General features: G+C 36.8%; 1 protein-coding gene across 3 annotated transcripts in view; it reads right to left on the bottom strand.

Annotated features, from left to right (window-relative positions):
• The window catches only part of PTPRB (protein tyrosine phosphatase receptor type B), a 77,360-nt gene that overhangs the window by 5,053 nt on the left and 53,359 nt on the right, over window positions 1-18,948 (bottom strand). For 2 of the 3 annotated variants that reach the window (XM_007422935.4, XM_025163204.2), the window contains 17 exons: window positions 16,938-17,201; window positions 15,915-16,178; window positions 14,460-14,741; window positions 12,894-13,172; window positions 11,953-12,102; window positions 11,470-11,713; window positions 8,909-9,015; window positions 7,385-7,484; window positions 6,958-7,038; window positions 6,846-6,863; window positions 6,665-6,746; window positions 6,427-6,517; window positions 5,934-6,010; window positions 4,895-5,029; window positions 2,182-2,304; window positions 1,321-1,484; window positions 946-1,081 (listed from right to left, as the gene is read on the bottom strand). In XM_007422935.4, the coding sequence (XP_007422997.1) occupies window positions 946-1,081; window positions 1,321-1,484; window positions 2,182-2,304; window positions 4,895-5,029; window positions 5,934-6,010; window positions 6,427-6,517; window positions 6,665-6,746; window positions 6,846-6,863; window positions 6,958-7,038; window positions 7,385-7,484; window positions 8,909-9,015; window positions 11,470-11,713; window positions 11,953-12,102; window positions 12,894-13,172; window positions 14,460-14,741; window positions 15,915-16,178; window positions 16,938-17,201 (2,597 nt within the window). Of the gene's footprint in view, window positions 1-945; window positions 1,082-1,320; window positions 1,485-2,180; window positions 2,305-4,368; window positions 4,486-4,894; window positions 5,030-5,933; window positions 6,011-6,426; window positions 6,518-6,664; window positions 6,747-6,845; window positions 6,864-6,957; window positions 7,039-7,384; window positions 7,485-8,908; window positions 9,016-11,469; window positions 11,714-11,952; window positions 12,103-12,893; window positions 13,173-14,459; window positions 14,742-15,914; window positions 16,179-16,937; window positions 17,202-18,948 lie in introns of those variants that run through there. The other variant, XR_015796415.1, reaches the window with a different exon arrangement.

Consider the following 18,948-nt stretch of genomic DNA (forward strand, 5'->3'; position numbering starts at 1 on the left):
AGGGGAGAGATCAGATCTATTTTCTTCTGTGTTGATCCTATATCACTGCTGTTTTTGTGTAACACCATATCCTAACTCTCAAAATTGTGGGAAGCTCTATGGCCAGTTTTTGGCAATTACAACTCCAAAGTTAGCAGCACAAAGCCTATAAAAAAGGAGTTTAGGGGTCACATCCTGCCCTGGGATCCCAGAATGCCCACCCCTATATTACAGGAAGTCTCAGGATGTATTAAGGCATGAAACTGGGAGGGAGGCATCCCAGAGTCAGGGAGAATGAAGGAACGATATTTGAGAAGGCAAGTCTAGATCCCCACTGTTAGAAGAGAAAACAAGCAATTTGTGAGGCTAACAGATGAAGGGGGCACAAGCTAAAAGTAAAAAAAGGGCGAGAGGAGATGCAGGATTGAGGTAGAAAGAGGAGGTGGAGGTGGGAAAACTTCACCCAAGACCCATACTAGTATATTTTGTTTTATTGATCTAGAGTTGTGCATATCATATTGCAAGCTGCTGTGGGTAGGCGGTAGTCCTGAAAGACAGGATTTAAATCCATTTAATGTATGCATTAATAAAAGGGTGCTGTTGACGGGAAGTGGGAATACAGAGAACAAGCAAAATGGTTAGGTGTGAAGAGGCTGAGTGGAAAAAAGCCTGGAAGCAGAGTTGATGATGGAAGTGGGAAAGAAAATATGAGCAGAGGAGACAGAGGTCTAAAGATAACAGAAGCAGAGGAGTCATGAAATGACGACTGGGGAGAACTTGGGCTCATAAAATTGAGGACAAGATAAATAGTGAGATGATGGCAGGAAAGGAGTGGAGGCTTAGGGACTGCGGATCAAGGAGGAAAGGGGACACTAGTTTTCTATTATAGATGTGAATGTTATATTTAGCTGGAGATCTTTAGCTACTTTGATAATACTATATTAACATTCTGTATTTAAGGCTTACCTCTGTTTGAACCATGTGAACCCTGTGAAGTCTGAGATCATACACTGCCCCATAAATATCCACAGAATCCTTTGAGTCCAACTGTTGAAGAAGTCGATCCAGTGCAATGAATGTCCCTGTTCTACCAACTCCAGCACTGAAAGAGAAAACAGGAACAATGTCACTCCAGATTATTCCTCCATGCCTTTTTGCCAATGTCTTATGCAATTTGTTCAAGCTAAACCATGACTGATATTCCTTTTCATTTTTAAAATTTCATATGATTCAGGATTTGGCGTCTTCCTTGCGAAGGAAGCAAAATCTTCTCACGGAGGCTTAACATTTTAAAATGAAGATATTCTTGTGTTTTTTAAAATACTGTTGCCTGCCTCATACCTGCAATGTACTATGGTTGGTCCAGCCTGAGGGGTCCGATTGATATAATCTCGTACAGTCCTCACAAACTGAATGAGCGACTGGGTAGTTTCTGGTACACCATGGTCTGGCCACACAGTGTAGTGGAATTGACGAATAAGTCTAGAAGAATCAAGCTGCTCTTCCTATCACGTCAATAAAACACAAATGGAACAATTAGCTTGGGAAACACACACATATTCAAACACATGAATATTTGCTAACTTTTGGAGAAAAGTTTTCATAAAGTATAAGTACATGATGGTTGCTTTATCTTTGTAAAATGAAAATGTCCAAATATTTCTCAGGCATAATAAACACATTGAGAAATAAGTGACAGGTTGATCTCTTGAAATATCCATGCTATCACTCCAGTAAGATATTTGTATATTTTTTTCAATTCACAAACATCATTTACATCATTGAATGTATATAAGGAACAGATTAGTAGAGCGATGTTCAGTACGTCTCCTCAGAAGGAAACTCAGCTGGATTCACTGGAAATCTATTCCTAGGTAAATGGATATACCTGCCTGGCTGGTTAAGCAGGGTTAGACTAGGTTATTGGTTGAGCTGGACAGCTTTAGGAAATACCAGGGATATTAGCCAGAGCAGGAATTAAAAAAAAATTGTGGAAGAATACAGTGATGAACCACTTCATACCATATTGCTGTCAAGAATCTACATGGACAACATATGAGGAGTTGAGCTCTATTCAGAGAAGATGTACCTTAAATGGGTATGGAGTTGCAGCCTTAATCTATTATTTCTTCCACATTTAACAATAAAATAAAATAGTGTATCTTCTTTGAAACACTTGCTTAAATAGTTAGAGATACTTACACTAGAAATCTTAAACTCTCTTATTGTCCATTCTGGTAGCACTGATTCAGACAGCATCTGGACTATTAAATCACCATAATATAAGGAATCCTGGTCAAAGGGCCAGTAATGATCACATTTTACCTAGAAGTTTGAAAAAAAAGTCTGTTTTTAAAATCACAAAAGTGTATTTATCACCGTAAATGTAGAGCTGTGCCATTCTTCAAAGGGATGCTCCACTTTGCAGAAGTTGGAGCAAAGCACCTTCAAAGCAGTGTTAAATCTTTCTCATTTCAAACAGCAGATTGAAGCAACAATGTTGCTTTGTATTATTCTGCTTCACAGTCCCTTCAGCCTTCTTCAGAGCTGGCTAAAGCGTTTCTAGGCTAGGTGGCTTCAGCAAATGTAGGGGGAATGCCTACTGCTCTCCGGTTTGGAACTCCCTGGAGCACTCCAAAGGTCTTCCAGGAATCTTCAGCAAATACTGTGCGCTAGGCCGTAGCTCACACCAAAGCCACTCAGCTTGGAGTGGCCACAACACAAACCAAAGATACTTCAGGCTGGGCAGTTTTGGTGCATGCTTCAGGCAAACCCGGGAGCTTTTGGCCAGTGCTAAGTGAGAAAGTTCAGAGCTTGTATTGCAGAAGATGGGGGAAGGCCCTTCTCCCATAGCACTGAATTGAAGCAGTTTGAGGCAGTGCAAATGGTTTTGCTAAGGTGAATCATGGTACCACTTCACTTCTGTGAAGAGAATCACATCACTTCCTTGGCCAATTCTCTTCGTTAAACAAATCAAGTTGCTTTGCACAGACCTATGAACATGTACTTTAATTTTACAGCAAATTCTGTATAATTCCAGATATACAGTAGATGGTAATGTTTATAGTTAGATTTTCCTATTCTAAAGTAGAATGCGAAAGTTACAATTGCAAAATACTTTTCGGTATTTAAATACAAACCACTAAGAAGCAGGAAGGACCACTCTGTTTTGTTCAGCAGAAACTTTTGCGCAGCAGATGGTTTGAATTGATCCATAATGCTAGGTACAACTTTCAGTTCATTTTGTGTGCACCATAAGTGCTTCAGACATGTATAGCACTAGATAACATGTTGAACATCTTTGTTGCCAATATTTCATGGGCTCAAGCAAATCTACTTTTCTACGGTAAATGTACTCAATGCTGCATTAAATCGGGCTAGACAGGCAAGGAACATTGTTTGATCATCTTATTTTTTTATTTTTAAGGATCTATATGAGGTAATGTGATAGAGCAAGATGTCATTAATATATTAGTAACACCCAGCTCTATTTGTCCTTCTTGTCTGGGTCAGATGAAGTGGTGCAGATGTTTAGCTAAGCCAAGAAACCATGCCTTGATTCTTATCAGGTGGAGGCCTTGTGATAGGTGATTTCTGTATCTGTACAGCTTGTTCTAAATGAAAGGGTAGATACAGAGCCTGGGTAGTCTCTTAATCAGGTCTTGTCATTTGATGTCCAGGAGTTCCAGGAACATTTTGTCTTTTATCAGCTTTGGCTAGTTAATAAGTATAATATCTTCTGCATGATGTTTACCTAGTATGCCTCATGTTCTAATAAGCTTTTCATTAGTGTTATATATGTTTCATGTGGGCTGCCTTTGACAATAACCAAGAAGCTTCAGCTAGGGCAAAATGTGTTAGTCATAAGTGTAATTGGTATGGCAAGAAACATCATTCTGCACTGGCCTTTTCTGAACTCAATTTAAGGTACTCATGCTTACCTTTACCATTTTAAATAACTTAAGTTTAAAATGTATGTAAAAGATCCTTTTGCTATATTGGCTTGTGCATGATTTAAAAATTTAAAATATAGTTTGCTCCAAATATCCTCCCAATAAAGATAAATCTGCACATTTTAATTGAACTAATTCTTAATTATACTTACCAGCCCTATGTCTACATTTTATGGAACTTGCCTGATAAAAATGATCATATTCTTGTATACCATCTAATAACCACATGAGTGAAAAGCAGTTAAAAAACTTAAATAAATAGACAAATATGTCTTCAGGAAACTTCATTTTTAGGTCAATATTTGTGCAGGTAGGCCACAACTCTGCAAAACATTATGGCTTAGATTAAGATTTGCTCATTTTATTTGTAAAGAGGCTGGAAGTGTTGTCCACAGAAAAAAAAAGAAGAAGTGAGCATAACCAACTTTCTACATGCCTTCATCACCATGGTTTTTAGTGGATCTTCCAACCCTCCAGCACCAATTCCACAGGGATTCAGAAAGAAGGGGCAAATGCAAGCCATTCCTTTTTCCTATTCCATAGATGGATGTTTCTGTGAGAAAAATTCATTCATGTAATATTTGGATACAATCCATCTATATGTATTGTGTGTATACAGAACTTTATGGAAACAGGGATTCTGTGCATTAGTGACATATGAATATTTGATACCACTAAATACTAGGACTCCCTATTAAGGATTTCTCTCCTTTCCCAGTGGAACATGTTTCCATGAGCCTGGGTGATGGTTTGAATGCTTGTGAAAAGATTACAAATAATGGTCTCAAGCCAAATAGCTAACTGGATTTCTTATGTATGTTTTTTCTTGCATATATTGTAAAGCTTCTACTACACTGTGAGATGCAACAAGTTCTGCTGTAGATGCTATCATCAGCATTTTATCAGTGCTAGAATGAGATAATCTTTTTTCAAAGTAATTAACAAGTGAGAAAACCACTCACCCGGCCCTTCTCAACACACTGGGTTACCATGACAACATTATGAACATTCTGTTCCCATGCCATTTTCCAGAAATCATCCTTTGTGCCAGGCAAAGGTCCTTGAGTTGCAATGTATTCCCTACGGAAATTATTGCCCTGTTGATTCAAAGGCTACGATTAGTTCAGATAGTGCCATAGTAACCAGAGATACCTTTCCCTATACTTGACTTTAAAGCACAGTATTCATACTTAGGAGTACAAGGTAGTACAGGAAGAAGGAATGTCCATGCAGTCACCTGGCTGAAAAGAACTAAAATGCCACGTATTAGGACTATCCTATGTCAAAGAAGCAACCCCATCTTTCTACCAGTCAGGATCAATCACACAATAACACACACACACACATCTGGCCAAAGTCATGAGCAAAGCCAATCCATTAAATTTTCCAGGAGAAAATGTTCCTGCTACATTAAGTTTCTCTTTTTCCAACTTCATGGGTTCCTAAAATGCTCCTGTTCTATATATATATCATTTTGAAGCTGGTGCCTCCTGATATATTGAACTCTAACTCCCATCATTACTTCCAGCACAAATCACTGGCTGAGGTAACTATAGACTATAGAAGCTGGTAGGTTGAGCATGAAGAATACTCGTATGGTGATTTCTTGTCCTTTATTGCAAATAACGCCATGACGTCTTTGCCGTTTTCTTTTAATTTATAGTATCTATAGTATCTATGTGCTTTCTGAATGAAACATCTCTTCAAGCAATGGGTGCTGTCTGTAATCTGTAATCTGCTGTATCTATTTCTAAAGGATTAAAAAATAGCTACATCTGAAAAATCATCACTTGCAGATTCTAAAGCTGCTTAAAAAAACATGTTCTGTATGCGGCCTTCAGTGGTAATGGAATTTCAGTTTCATGGAAACTAGTTTGGCACAATTTTAAGAATCCGATTAGCTAGACGAAATGGGTGGGAAGAGTTTAGAGATATGTCTTTAGATGACTATCAAATATCCTTTTTTAAAGAGTCCATATAAAGGAAATATGAGTCACTTACTGGAATGTAGCTTGCATTGATATAGTCAGAACATGGGTCATCATCTACATTTGAAAGTTTCACTCTTGTTGAGTCATCTATAAGAGGGATTTATTATTATAATTAAAATATTAACCATCATATCCCAGGTATTAATTTCCTTTATTTTCATGAACCACAGAAATGGAAACAAATATTTACTATTTACTATTTAAATATTTACTAAATAAATATTTACTATTCTTCCAATCAGCATTGATGCCCTTCATCCTGACACATTAAAAATCAGGTCTAGATTTTATTAACTAGAAATGAAATCATGCCTACAACCCCAAATATTAAATGAATTATATGTAGTATTTTTAAAAATATAAAACATAAAATATTATTTTCATACAAACATAACTGTTCCATATTATAACTGAATTCTAGTAGTAAGATGTCACTTGTTCTTGCTGAAAAGATACATGAAAAAAGCAAGAAAAAATGGCTCACATCCAACATTATAACTTACAGGGTAATATATTATTATATCGGTTTTTCCCTCGATTCTCTGGCAGAAGTGCTATGTCACATGATTGGTTTCGACCCACATCCTTTAGATCCTATAGAAAGCCGAAAGAAATGAGATAAAAATAGATCATATTAATATGTATTAATATGCACCTTCTGTAAAACCACATATACTAGCCAAGGCTAAATGGGAATAGAAATCTTTCGGGAACTTTTTTTTCATTCTGTATGGTCCTTACCTCATATTCTTTGGATAGGAGGTAGTTTGAATCTGCCTGAAGTTTGGTGAAGTGCATTTCAAACTGATTTACTTTTATTAGGCTAAAACATTCAAAGAGAAGAAAAATCTGTTAACACAGTAAGTAACAAGCAATCAATAAAAAGAATGTTCTTCTTCAACGACTTAGTATCAGCTCTTACCTGGATGTTTTCCTGTTCCTTTAAGATGTTTGGGGAAGAAAAAAGAATGTGTCAGCTGGTCATTAAGCAGAAGTTACTATCCATGATGCAAATGCAAAGTCGTTGACCTTACCCTTTTTGTCCCAGGTTCAAGTGAACGGATGGCCTATCCTTACGAATGCTTAGTCTTGCTGTTGCTCTTTCATGGCCACTTCTGCAACACAAGAATTTGACACAGATGACACCTAGTACTTAGAAGAGACAATATTATTTTGCTTGACCAGGAAAGGGACTTTCTTTTGTAATCTCTGTGGCAAGAACAATTTTAAAAAAATGGAACTTTGTAACATCACAACCCTCTATTTTGCTGCAGCCTTGCACATGATTCACTCATCTTCACACCATGGTACTGGCTCCTACTTATCACCAAATTATTAAGTGAACATCTATCCATATATCCTGATTTAAATACATGTAGAGCTTTGGAACTATTGTGCAATAATTGGAAAAGTAAAACAACCTGTGACAGTGGAAAGAATGAAATATAAATTTCAACTCACTTTATTTTTCTTCTGCAAACAAGCAATGCAGTGGTAGCCATAACCATAATTATTAAGAATAAACCAGTGCTCACGCCTTCTATAACTCCAAATGAAGACTCTGAAATAATTGTATGAGATAAAAAAGAGAAATAATATATAGTGTCTATTCTTAGCCATTTGTTTGGTAATGTAATGAACAGCAAGAATCAATCTACATGCATTTACACACCTACATCAGCTTGAAATTGATCAGAAACATTTTGCACATTGCCAGTAACGACTAAGGGTAACTTCTTTTGGCTGAATTCATACAAAATAATAAATTCAAGATTTCTAAAAACATTATTTGCTGAATAAGCTAAAATGGTTTTGTTTACCACTTTTCTAAGCCTCACTAAATAAAAAATAACAATTTTATCGGTTTTCCATCATATATGAACCCAGCCACTAATTGTTCCTCAGTTCACAAGGGGGACCAAGGAATCACTAATGTGATACTTTCCAATTAGAATAACTACATTAACCAGGCAATGTTTTTATTGTGTCATTCTGTTCTCAAATCTTCATATGAATGTGCAAAATGGTCACATTTACACATTATCCCAAATAAACCTGCATTCACCATGTCATATATAGAGTACACAACAGTATTTTTTCTTGGTCTTTTATACTGAAATTTATAATTATTAAGTTGGTAATGAACATTCAGAAATATTTTTCTTCACCATTATTGTTGGGCATTACAGTGACTTTTGATACCATCAATCATTGTATCCTTTTTAGACATATGTCAGATAGTAATGTGTATATGTGCATGATTCTTCAGTTGGCTTTTGGGATCCTTCAAAGCTCTGTCCAATCACTCATATAATTTCAGTCATCTATATGGAAATTTGTGAGAAATTATCTAGGGATTTGGAGCTGGATATATGATACGCCAAACTATCTTTCCTTTTCCTCTGATGCCAATGAAGAGGAAGTTTTGAATTTGTGGACTGAATATAGATTAATATACTGAGTTTTATTCTAAAAAAACAAATGCGTTCTTGGTTGGGAGTAGAAGAGAAACACAAATATACTCTATTCTGTAGAGGCTGTTGATATTAAACTCTGAACAATCAAGTCCACATCTTACAATGCTTGCGAACCACCTAACACAACTTCAGTTGTCTGTATACCAATGCTTCTTCCTGGATACAGTAAATCTGGCAAACACAGAATATATGCCATGGTCACACGGTGGCTTTATGCAAGTCTGCCTCTAAAAACCATTCAAGAATGTCAATATCAAATTGTTAATGCTTTGGAGTTGCTAACCTCATTAAAAAAAAATCCACCTTCTTCTGTATCATTTTTCTCAATCAAATGAGGTTAGGGATTGGCCTGTAATCATTCTTCAAGGAATCCAGAGTGGCCCTTAAGAAGGATCTAATGACTGCCTCTTTTAGATAAGATATTAATTATATGATATTAGTAAAATTATTAATTATATCCTATTTTCAGCTATTGTCAAACATTTGAAAGATAGGAAGGGAAACCAACCTGACTCAGTCATAATCGGCAAAGAAAAATAAGTATCTGTGAACAAGGGCTTATGGACTTCCTTCAAGTCTTCTCTAAAGAGTTGAGTAAAAGCCCGGATACTGATCCTGGAAGGAAAAACAAAAGATTTTAGTACTGAAACTTCCAGGGAGTTATACTTTATAATCACAACACTAATTGATAGAGGTGTGATAGTGGTAGTGATAAACTACCACTATATAAAAGTAGAATAGGAGAAGGGAGCTTGTTGATGCTGAACACAACTCCTAACCAGCACAGCCAATGCTTGAAGTTGTAGTTAAGTAACATTTGGAGGGCCAAAGTTTTCCCACCCCAGCACTGTACTAAAGGCTACAAAAAGAAAGTAAGTTCTAAAAAAATCAATAAAAAGGCAAGTGCAAATGTAGTATGGTTTTACCCATTTCTATTACTTTTAGTACTGTCCCTTCTATTTCCTCCTTTTAGTTTAAGAATGAAGCACAAGTCAGGGTTTTTTTCATTCTGCATGCACATAAAAAGGGGGGAGGCTTTGATCACCCAGCCACACCTGCCCTTTTGATTTCATTGAGTTCCCCCTTTGACAGCTCTGAAAGGCTACAAAAGTTTAAGATTCTTTTAACTTATTTTCATTTTAATCCCTAACTTTTATGGACATGGCACTTAACTCATATTGCTTTCTTTCTTTGCTTCAGATATTGCTTCAAATGTTTGCTTATTGCAGTGCAAAAAACAAACATTTGTGCATCTATAAAGCAGACTACAGAGCCGTTCCTTATTTCAGTTAGCGCAATTTTTAAAAAAATGATTATTCATAATTGGAATTTCCCACTCTGTTTTCCTTGTACAGTTCCAAGAATGTTCCCTGTTCATTTTGCAGAATACTCAGACGTGGAAGGTCAAAAAGAGCTCTGAATGTAGCCAGAAGCATCTATTATGTTATATAAAGACTGTAGGAGAATAGAAATATACTGACCAATTTACAGTGATAAGAATCATACATAGTTAAGACATGAACAAAATGGCACCCAATTAAATATACTATTATTCAGCAAGATTTTGCCCATTTTGTTTTATTATTTTCACCATTAGTCATAGCTGGCTCTATATTTATGCATATAAAGAACAATACATGTGGCTTCTGTTTCTAAAATACCGAATATGGATTAATATTACATTGGCAGAGGAATTGGCACACTTACCCTAATTTCTTGCTTGTTGGCACAGTAAAAGTGTAACAGATTTTGCAATAGCACCATAATGATAAACAGATCCTAGTTAGTAACCTTTGTCTGGTACCCACACTCAGTCAAGGTTAAGAAATAAAACATCATTGTATTTCTTAATAAAGCATGCCTATATCTTAAGTTAAAACATGACCAACACTACTTAATGCACAATGCCTTTATGAAACTGATGTCCTTGCCTGGGGATTTAAGAGAAAAAAAGATATTATAGGATAGCAGTTTAGTAGGATAAAAAAGACTAATCATACAAGGAAACCTTTTAACGAACATTTTCTAGTTATAAATTATATAACTAGAATTCTAAGAGTTGCTTCATACTGGTCAAGATTGATCAACTAAGGCCAAGTGCAACATACTATCACAGAAGGCTTTCATACACACATTTAATTAAGGACTAGGTATTTTAGGTTATCTGAGGAACCATCTCGCCCCGGTTATTTCAGCCCGCCCCACTCGGTCCAGCAGAAGGGGCAGGTTGTAGACCCCACCAGTCAAGGAATTTTGATTGGTGGGGTCTAGGCAGAGGGCCTTTTCTGCTGTGGCTCCCGCCCTAGGGAACATCTTGCCTCCCAAGGTCCGGTGTGCCCCCTCCCTCATGGCCTTCAGAAAAGGGGTTAAATCCTGGCTCTGCCAGAAGGCCTGGGGGCCAGAGGGGGGCCCGCACCTGTGGAGATGGCTGGTGGGGTGATGGGTTTGTCATCCCCCCCTAGCATCTTGAAGGTTTTAGGGCTAAAATTTACAGGGGGGTTTTAGGACATTTTTAATGTAAGTTTCTATTTTAATTATTCATGGATTTTAGCCATTGTTGGAGGGATTGGTGTTTTTTCCTTTTTTGTTATTGTGAGCCGCCCAGAGTCACCCATTGGGGGAGATGGGTGGCATACAAGTTCAACAATAAATAAATAATTTTTTTTGGCATAAACTCCTTTTCAGAATTAAATCTGAATTCCTGAAGTACTCTTGTGTATAAATCCTCTCCCTAAAATGTCTACTGTAAAGAGTTAGTTCCAGTGAACATATGGGGAATTACTGATACATTAATATGACATTTAGCTATTCTGAACACTCTTCTATTGCTGATGGTGATTAGCTACCTTCTTACTTCACACCATTTCCTTGCTTAAGAACTGCAAATTCTTATGACATGATGGGAATTAGCATTTTCCATGTGACAGAACAAGGAAAAGCTATTATAAAAATAATATCATGCAGTGTAAGAGATTCTGTTAATCTACAGTGATGAAAATATACCTAGAAAGCATGGTCTAGGTAAAACATCACTTTATTTAGTGGCCTAATTACTACAATAATTCTCACCTATAGGCAGTCCTGGGCTTTAATGGTCCATCACAATATTTCTGCCGATCTGCTTCACATTTTCCTCCCAGATTTTCCATTTCTGCTCCAAGCTTAATATCAAAACTCTTTGAAATACTCTCTGGGCTTTCTGAACATTTACTCGCAAAGTAATTTGTTTGATAGGCCCGGATGGAATTATTGTGTTTATACTCCAAGTAAGAGGGTAAAGGGTGATGTTCTTCTGGCTTCAGTCTTTCACTGCCTAGAAAAGGATCGGGTGGGGTGGGGGTAGGGGGAGATAGAAAGAAAGAAAGAAGCTAAATGTTATGTAAGACGAGAACTAAAGAATGAGTCTGAAATTTCTGTGGTTTGGAATTTAAATAATAGTTTAAATTTTAGTCGCCCATGAAGTCATAATGATATTTTACAATGACCAATCAGCGGTAGAAGACAGTGTCAAAGGCAGCGTGTTAACATAGGCTATTTTTTCTGAAAACATACCATCAGTCTCTCTCACAACCACTGTAAAGTATTTCACAGCTCCGTTGGTATCACTGAACCAGCTGCAATTGAAGGTGAAGTGGATAGTGGATTTGGTAATAATTGCATCCTTTTTGTTCACGCGAATATATGCAGATGGTTGAGGAGGGCCTAAATGGGAATGAGAGTGGCGTTACAAATGTCATCAGCTATATTGTGCCAAAAAATTACAGATTGAAACTCATCAAATTAGTTTCATATGTTTTCATTTCCATTGCCTCATCTGTTTGTTTTCATAATAATCCACATGAAACTCTGTGTCTGTATGCATACATACGTTTTGAATGCAATTTTTTATACAAAATAACTATTGCTAAATACATTTTATCCTAAAGAAAAGTATCTCTGAATTTATGTTTAGAAATGCTTTTCTTTAAGAAATGTCTTTAACAAGATATAGTTTGGCATATTTTTTGAGCTGAGAACTGCATTGCAAATTGGAAGAAGTGTAGTTAGAATAACTGCAATCCAGTTTGCACCTTAGTTGAATGAGTGTAGATCCAGCACACTTCAAAACGAGAACCAAATGAAATATTCAACATTCCTAGCTCAGATACAGACTTTTACCTACCCTGAATCAGATATCTGTGGCAGTGTCTTCCAGCCCACAAGCCTTTTTCCCCCCCTCTGAAACATGATCTAATGGCACTCACTCGGCCATTATGATATTTTCTCTGTTGGTTCCAGAAGTTCATCAGATTGTTAAAAGATTAACAATAAGAAATACATCTATTTACTTTAAAAATGAGAATAACCACTGTAAAATGTGCTGAAGACAGCAAAGCAATACGTTCTAGCATTCACTTCAAGTCTCTTATCACACATTGGAAGCCTTCATGCCCCACCCCCTGCTAGATTTTCTCCTTCATTAAGCTTTGTCTATACATTCAGAAGTGACTTACGATCTATCATAGTGATGGTATTGTCTGTTACCATCTCACTGGTCATGTCGGCTGATTGCACTTTGATGGACACTGAGTATTTTGTGTGAGGAACAAGGGTCATGATGTTATATACAGATCTTTCTTTCTCTATGATCCTAGAGAATTCTATCTCCTCTGTGTCCATTTTCTTGCACTCAATGCTATATCCATCAAAGTCAGAGTCAGGAGGGATCCAGGAGCATGCAATAGCAGTAGAGTTCTGTGGCCGGCAGTGTAAATTTTGTATCTTATCTGGCTCTTTGAAAAGAAGCAGGAAAAAAAAAAAAGATTATACACTGATATTTATACTTACTTCAAGGACTGGTCTTACTATCAAAGGGAATGAGGTTGCCACAATTTTAATGATCGGAAAGAATAGCAAATTCTAGGTTATTAATTCATTATTGATAAGTTTCCAGACTTAATCATAATTTAAATAAACTCTTCAAAATTAAAGTAACTTAAGTTACTCATGATAACCTTAAACACTGAAAGGGTACAGGAAGTGTACAATAAGCATCCTAAGGCTTATTTTGCCTTGAGTTGAGATCAGCAGTGAGTGAGTGAACAGGGACAGGAAGCAGGAGTTTGGCAAGAAAGCTTGAAGAAGCAGAAGAGGGAAGATGGAGGCAGAGCCAAGGAAGGGGAGAGAGTGCTATTTGGCGCTTCCTGAGTGGTTGCCCATTCTGTCTGATTGGAGCATTGCTCCTGCTGACCCCACTGAAGCAACTCAAGGGCATATAAGGAACCCAGAGAGTGAGCTAACTGAGTGAAAAAGAGGGAAATCAAGCAGGAGTTTGACAAGGAAGGCCAAAGGGTAGAAATCCTCCTTTCTTTCTCTTCTTTTCTCTTTTTCCTCATCATCTTTCAGTCTAGGGGGCTCCTGGGAGGTTGTGATTAAAACACACAAACAGAAATGATTTGGCTAAGGGGTATTGACAGGGAAGTCTCCCTGCAGCATGGACAGTGAAAGTATTATCATGACCTGCAAACTATGTACAATATTTATCCTCCTGTCTGTAGAGGATCCAAACTATACCTGCTGCAAGTGCAAGCTTGTCTCCTTACTGAAGGAGTGAAGGGACTTAAGGAGAGTTGCTACACTGAAATGCATTGGGGAAGATGAGAGGCTTCTGAGCAGGGGAGCTGAAGATCTCCAGGAAGGACAGAGAAGTGAACAGAAAATAAACAATAGAGGATGTCTGGAGTTTTGCACCCCAGTCTTACTGAAGGGGAGTCAGAAACAGAGAAGACAAAACAGTGGGACAAAAGATGAGTCCAGCAGAGCTGGAGATGGACAGGGGAGCAACTTTTAAAAAGCCAGATTGTCTGGCGTGTTTCTGGATGTCTGGCCACCATAATTAATGACCAAAGAGATACTGAAATCTTCAAATGCTGGTACTGCACAAATGTGAAATGGGGGAAGATATAATCCTTGTACAACCAATCATGAATCTGCTCACTGATATGAAGTAATCCATACATCCATCAAGCTTTTTTAGCAATGTTCTGCTTCAATTCAAAAAAGATTTTACTAGTTCTTACTTGTCCTCACAGTTCCAGTAAGGGATTTACTGTAAGTCTTCCGAACTGGACCACTAACAGTCTTGATAGTGAAGCGATAGATTCTCCCTGGGTGGAGGCCATTCAAGATGCGGCCTTTTGATTTGCTACTACTGTAAGGATTGAAGATGGTGAGGGCATCTTTTGGGGTCCATTGCAGCTCAAAGTCGTCATAATCTGTCCAGTCAGGAGGGCCCAACCATGTGATGGATAAAGAGGTGTTGGTCACATCCGCAAATGACACAGTATTCGGGGGGATTGGCACTGAAGTTAGAAAAACAGAAAAAAAAATGCAACCATATTTCACTTGAATAGGTAATTCTTTTAAGGCCATAATTCTAGAAGTTTGACTGAAGGAAGGCCATTAATAGAATTCTATTCAGGAAAACAACAAGAAACCCAAGTATAAATTAAAACAAATCAGAGAAATCAAGCAGAGAACGGCTTTGGAATTCTTTTTAGTTAATTAATAATGCTGTAAATCACGATTGGAAATGGAGGGAGGGGGATGAGAATGGAACAGCCACTAACATGCAAAGCGACTGCCCAATGTCTTCTGTTTTTTGTTTTTGTCTACAGTCCCTAACCAAATTCATCCCTGTTTTAACTTGGTCTTTCTTTTCTTCCTGCCATACTAAATTTGGTTCCATTCTTTTCAGTTTTCAGGAGTTACCCTCCTGAAGAATAGGCAGATAATATCCTGAATCTCTTTACAACATTTATTTCCAACATGCTATTGATGTGGAAAGAATAAAAATCCGAATTCTGAGACCTACCTAATGCAAATTAAACCATCCTCTTTATATTTATTTGTTTTTGCTGATTAGGGCAAGGAGTTGCAATTTACACACACGCCCGTACATACACAGTACAATGAATGTTAAAGAAGATCCACTTAAGGTTTAAATTTGATCCAAAGTTGAAACATGTAATCAGATTCTACCTATTTCACTTTCAAACTTATCTAAACATTAGTATTTTTAATATAATAATATCAGATTCTCAGCATGCTGAATTCCATACCCCATTCCAATTCCTTTGCTTTTGTGTGGAATTGTAGATTACACACACCTCTGATTGTCTGAGCTGATTAAAGGAACTAAATACATTTATTAGAGCTATCTTTCAATTCCTTATGGTGAAAAAGAAATGGATCACTGGAAAAAGTAGTGGAACTTGTATTAATTTGTTTTAAAACCATAAAAGCTTGTTTAAAGACACCTTGCCTGTGATTTAGTAATCCATACATATTTACTTAGAGGCGAGCTCTACTGAATGAAATGAAACATACTTCTGAGACAAAAGATGGTTAGAAGTGGATCATAAAGCACTTATAAAAACATTTGCATAGCACAGCACATTGAGAAACAAAGACTACATGTCAAATTTGATTATATGTGTACAATAACAGAAAGCAAAGACAAGGTTATTATTTACCTGTTCGTCCCTCAGTATTGGCTGCATTAGTCAGCTCACCGCTATAGGTAACAACAACAAGGGTATATTTTCTACCAGGAACTAAACCCTGGAAATACCATTCCGTCAGATCTTTTCCATGCTGTGCTTCCTTCTGTGTGCCATTTGTGTTATAAAGATGTAATTCATAATAATCAACATCTCCTGGTGCTGGGTTCCAGGTGAACCACAGGCTATTGGTCATATTCCTATTACATCCTTTGAGATTGCTAACTGGAGCTGGGACTATAAAGAAGACAGTATTAAGTATCACAGTACCACAGACATCAACCCCAAAATTTGTACCAGCCGCTGGACTGCATATCTGTATATACCCGTTGCATCCACAAAGTCCTTAGAATTATTATTTCTGAACGGCTGCCTTAAACAGGCTCAAACTGTAACAACAACTAGAATCTTACTCTCCTACTGGATTGTCACACAAAATTGTGATTCCACAAGGTATTTTAATCTAAGCTCATACGCTTTGCTCATTTTGATAGTCTGATGACAAGAAAGCCTTCAGAAGCTTTTGTTTCTGTTTTAATTAACTTTGAATTGCTAAATTATGACTGGCAAAGATAAGTTATGCTTAGCTGCAGACAAGCCAATGTTCAACTGTAGTTTATAGACCAGGCTAATTTAAATTAATCATAGTTAATTTAATTACATATCCTGCTTCATGGGACAAAGAAAACTTTGATTAATCAAAAGCAAAGAGTAAAGCTTCCAAACAACTTCTAGCTAGGCAGTAAAAAGAAACATGAAATATGTGGGAGCTTAAGTAGAGGCTAGGCTTGTTTATATCTCACTAAACCATAGTTTACTAAGATATCTGAACTTTCCCATTGTCTCTAAAGCTATGTAGCAGGTAGGAAGAACTACAGTAACTGAGATATTGTTTACTAGCAGGTCTATAAATAATAACTTTCCACAGTTAAACTAACCCATTGATGTTTCAAAGCCCATTTCTCTGCTGATGGATTAGCTCATTAGGAGGTTTACCTGTTCTCGCAAAGATGAACGATTCTTTAGTAAGCTTGCCACTGTGAGTAACAATCACCATTTTGTACAATCTGCCTTGCACCAAATTCTGGAAGGAATACTTTTGGAGATTCTGGTTCCCTGAATTTCTGTCCTGAAGAGATGTGTCTGGATTATACAAGAAGATATCATATTTATCAAATTCTCCCTGAGAAGTAGTCCAGTTGAATGATAAGCGTCCAGTGGTACTCTCTGTAACCTTCAGATTTGTGACAGCCGCAGGAGCTGAAATCAGAAAAGAGAGTGCCCTCTGAATAATCTAAAAAAACTCTACTGACACATATTAAATATCCATAGTGTTTCTTTCTATAAAATCAACTGGAAATAAATGCCACAGCAATCTCTTGCTCTCCTGGCTATTACAGACTAAAAAATTAATCACTGCATAAGCGAGGAAATCCTTTGAATTTCCTTAGCATGCATTTATTTATGGACTATTCACCACAGCAATTCTTGAGCCATAATCAAGGTGGTTTATAAATCCCAAAAGGAACGTTTAGTTAATATAGTGAGCTATCTTAGCACAATTAAAAATCGAATGGGTTTTGTATCAGCAGTTTCAACACATACTTGCTTAAGACAAAAATTTTTGCGTGCATACATGACAGACCCAAATATCCTTTGACGTCAAAAGAACTTAAGCAAAATATAAAAGAGAAGAATATTGTGCTTAAAGTCAGTGTCTACTGCAGCTTTTTATATGTGCACAGGTGGGTCTTTATATATAAGATGGAACAAATTTTGCATAGTCCATCATTAATTTCCTAAACTCAAAAAATTAAAATGGCTGATTCATCTACATGAAATTTGATGAATGTGAAGTCAAAGTTATATAGCATTAAAGGGTTGTGGACTCTTTGAGGTTGGCCTTGATATGGCAGTTCAGAAACATGGGCATCTTTTAAATTATTGGAACCCGTTCTTTTTAAGATGAAATGTATTTTCTTTTTCTTTTTTGTCACTAAAAGTTGACATATGACAGTGGCATGTGCATATTTCTGGGTCATAGTTAAAAAGTCTATCAGTGAAGAAGAAAAAGGTCCCCTTTAATGATAGTGGATTGCTGGCATAGTCAGAACACATCTGCAAAGTTGGTTGGCACCTAAGAGAAATGATAGCTGTGGTTCTCTAATACATAGTTTCAACTGAATTAAAAATACAACTATCATGCCTACACTGAAATTACTGTATAAGTTGGCAAATGGGTAGGAGACCTGATTATAGGAAAAAGAGCACAGCAAGGAAAAATGGCTGCCATTAAAAAAACCAAACCAAACCAAACCCAACCCAACCCACACCACACCACACCACACCACACCACACCACACACCATACCACATCACACCACGTATGTGTGCATGTGAGGGAGAGAGAAACTGACAAAATAACAGGTTGGGATGTGTAGATTAATGTTATTTACTAAGTAATGAAGCTGGAACACTTTTTCTGGAAGGGTTAATTATTGAGAATGATGTATAAGGACTACACTATAAAAATAGTAGTGTACCCAACCAATACCCAGAAAAAAAGAAAAAAAATGACTTGCCTATGTTCCAAATTAATGGGGAAATTTTCAGGGACTTGATGTGTGTAAATTTTAAGTCCTGGGAAAAACTCAGAATCCCACTTGTAGTAGGAGATATTTCACATTTTGAATTCAAAATACTTCCATTTGAAATATTCACACATCTTTACTTTATACTTCTCATAATCAAGGAAAATAAAGTAAACAAGGGTAAAACGGTTATGGATATTTACAGTGTTTGTAGACCCCTTAAAATTAACTGAAATCTCATATGAGGAATTATTTAGACAGCTGAAATGCTGGCAGATTTGCTGGCAGATTTTATTTATGTAATGCTTCCATAGCTAGAAAATTAACTAAAATAATAACAATTCAATTAGAAAAGAACAATACAAATATTCATGATACAATTTAAAATTAATTAAAGTTGAACAGATTTTTTGGCAA

Source organism: Python bivittatus, unplaced genomic scaffold (genome assembly GCF_059951505.1).
Source record: "Python bivittatus isolate LINGU-HERP-01145 unplaced genomic scaffold, Pbiv_v1 ctg000330_np1212, whole genome shotgun sequence".
In the NCBI taxonomy this organism is placed as follows: domain Eukaryota; kingdom Metazoa; phylum Chordata; class Lepidosauria; order Squamata; family Pythonidae; genus Python; species Python bivittatus.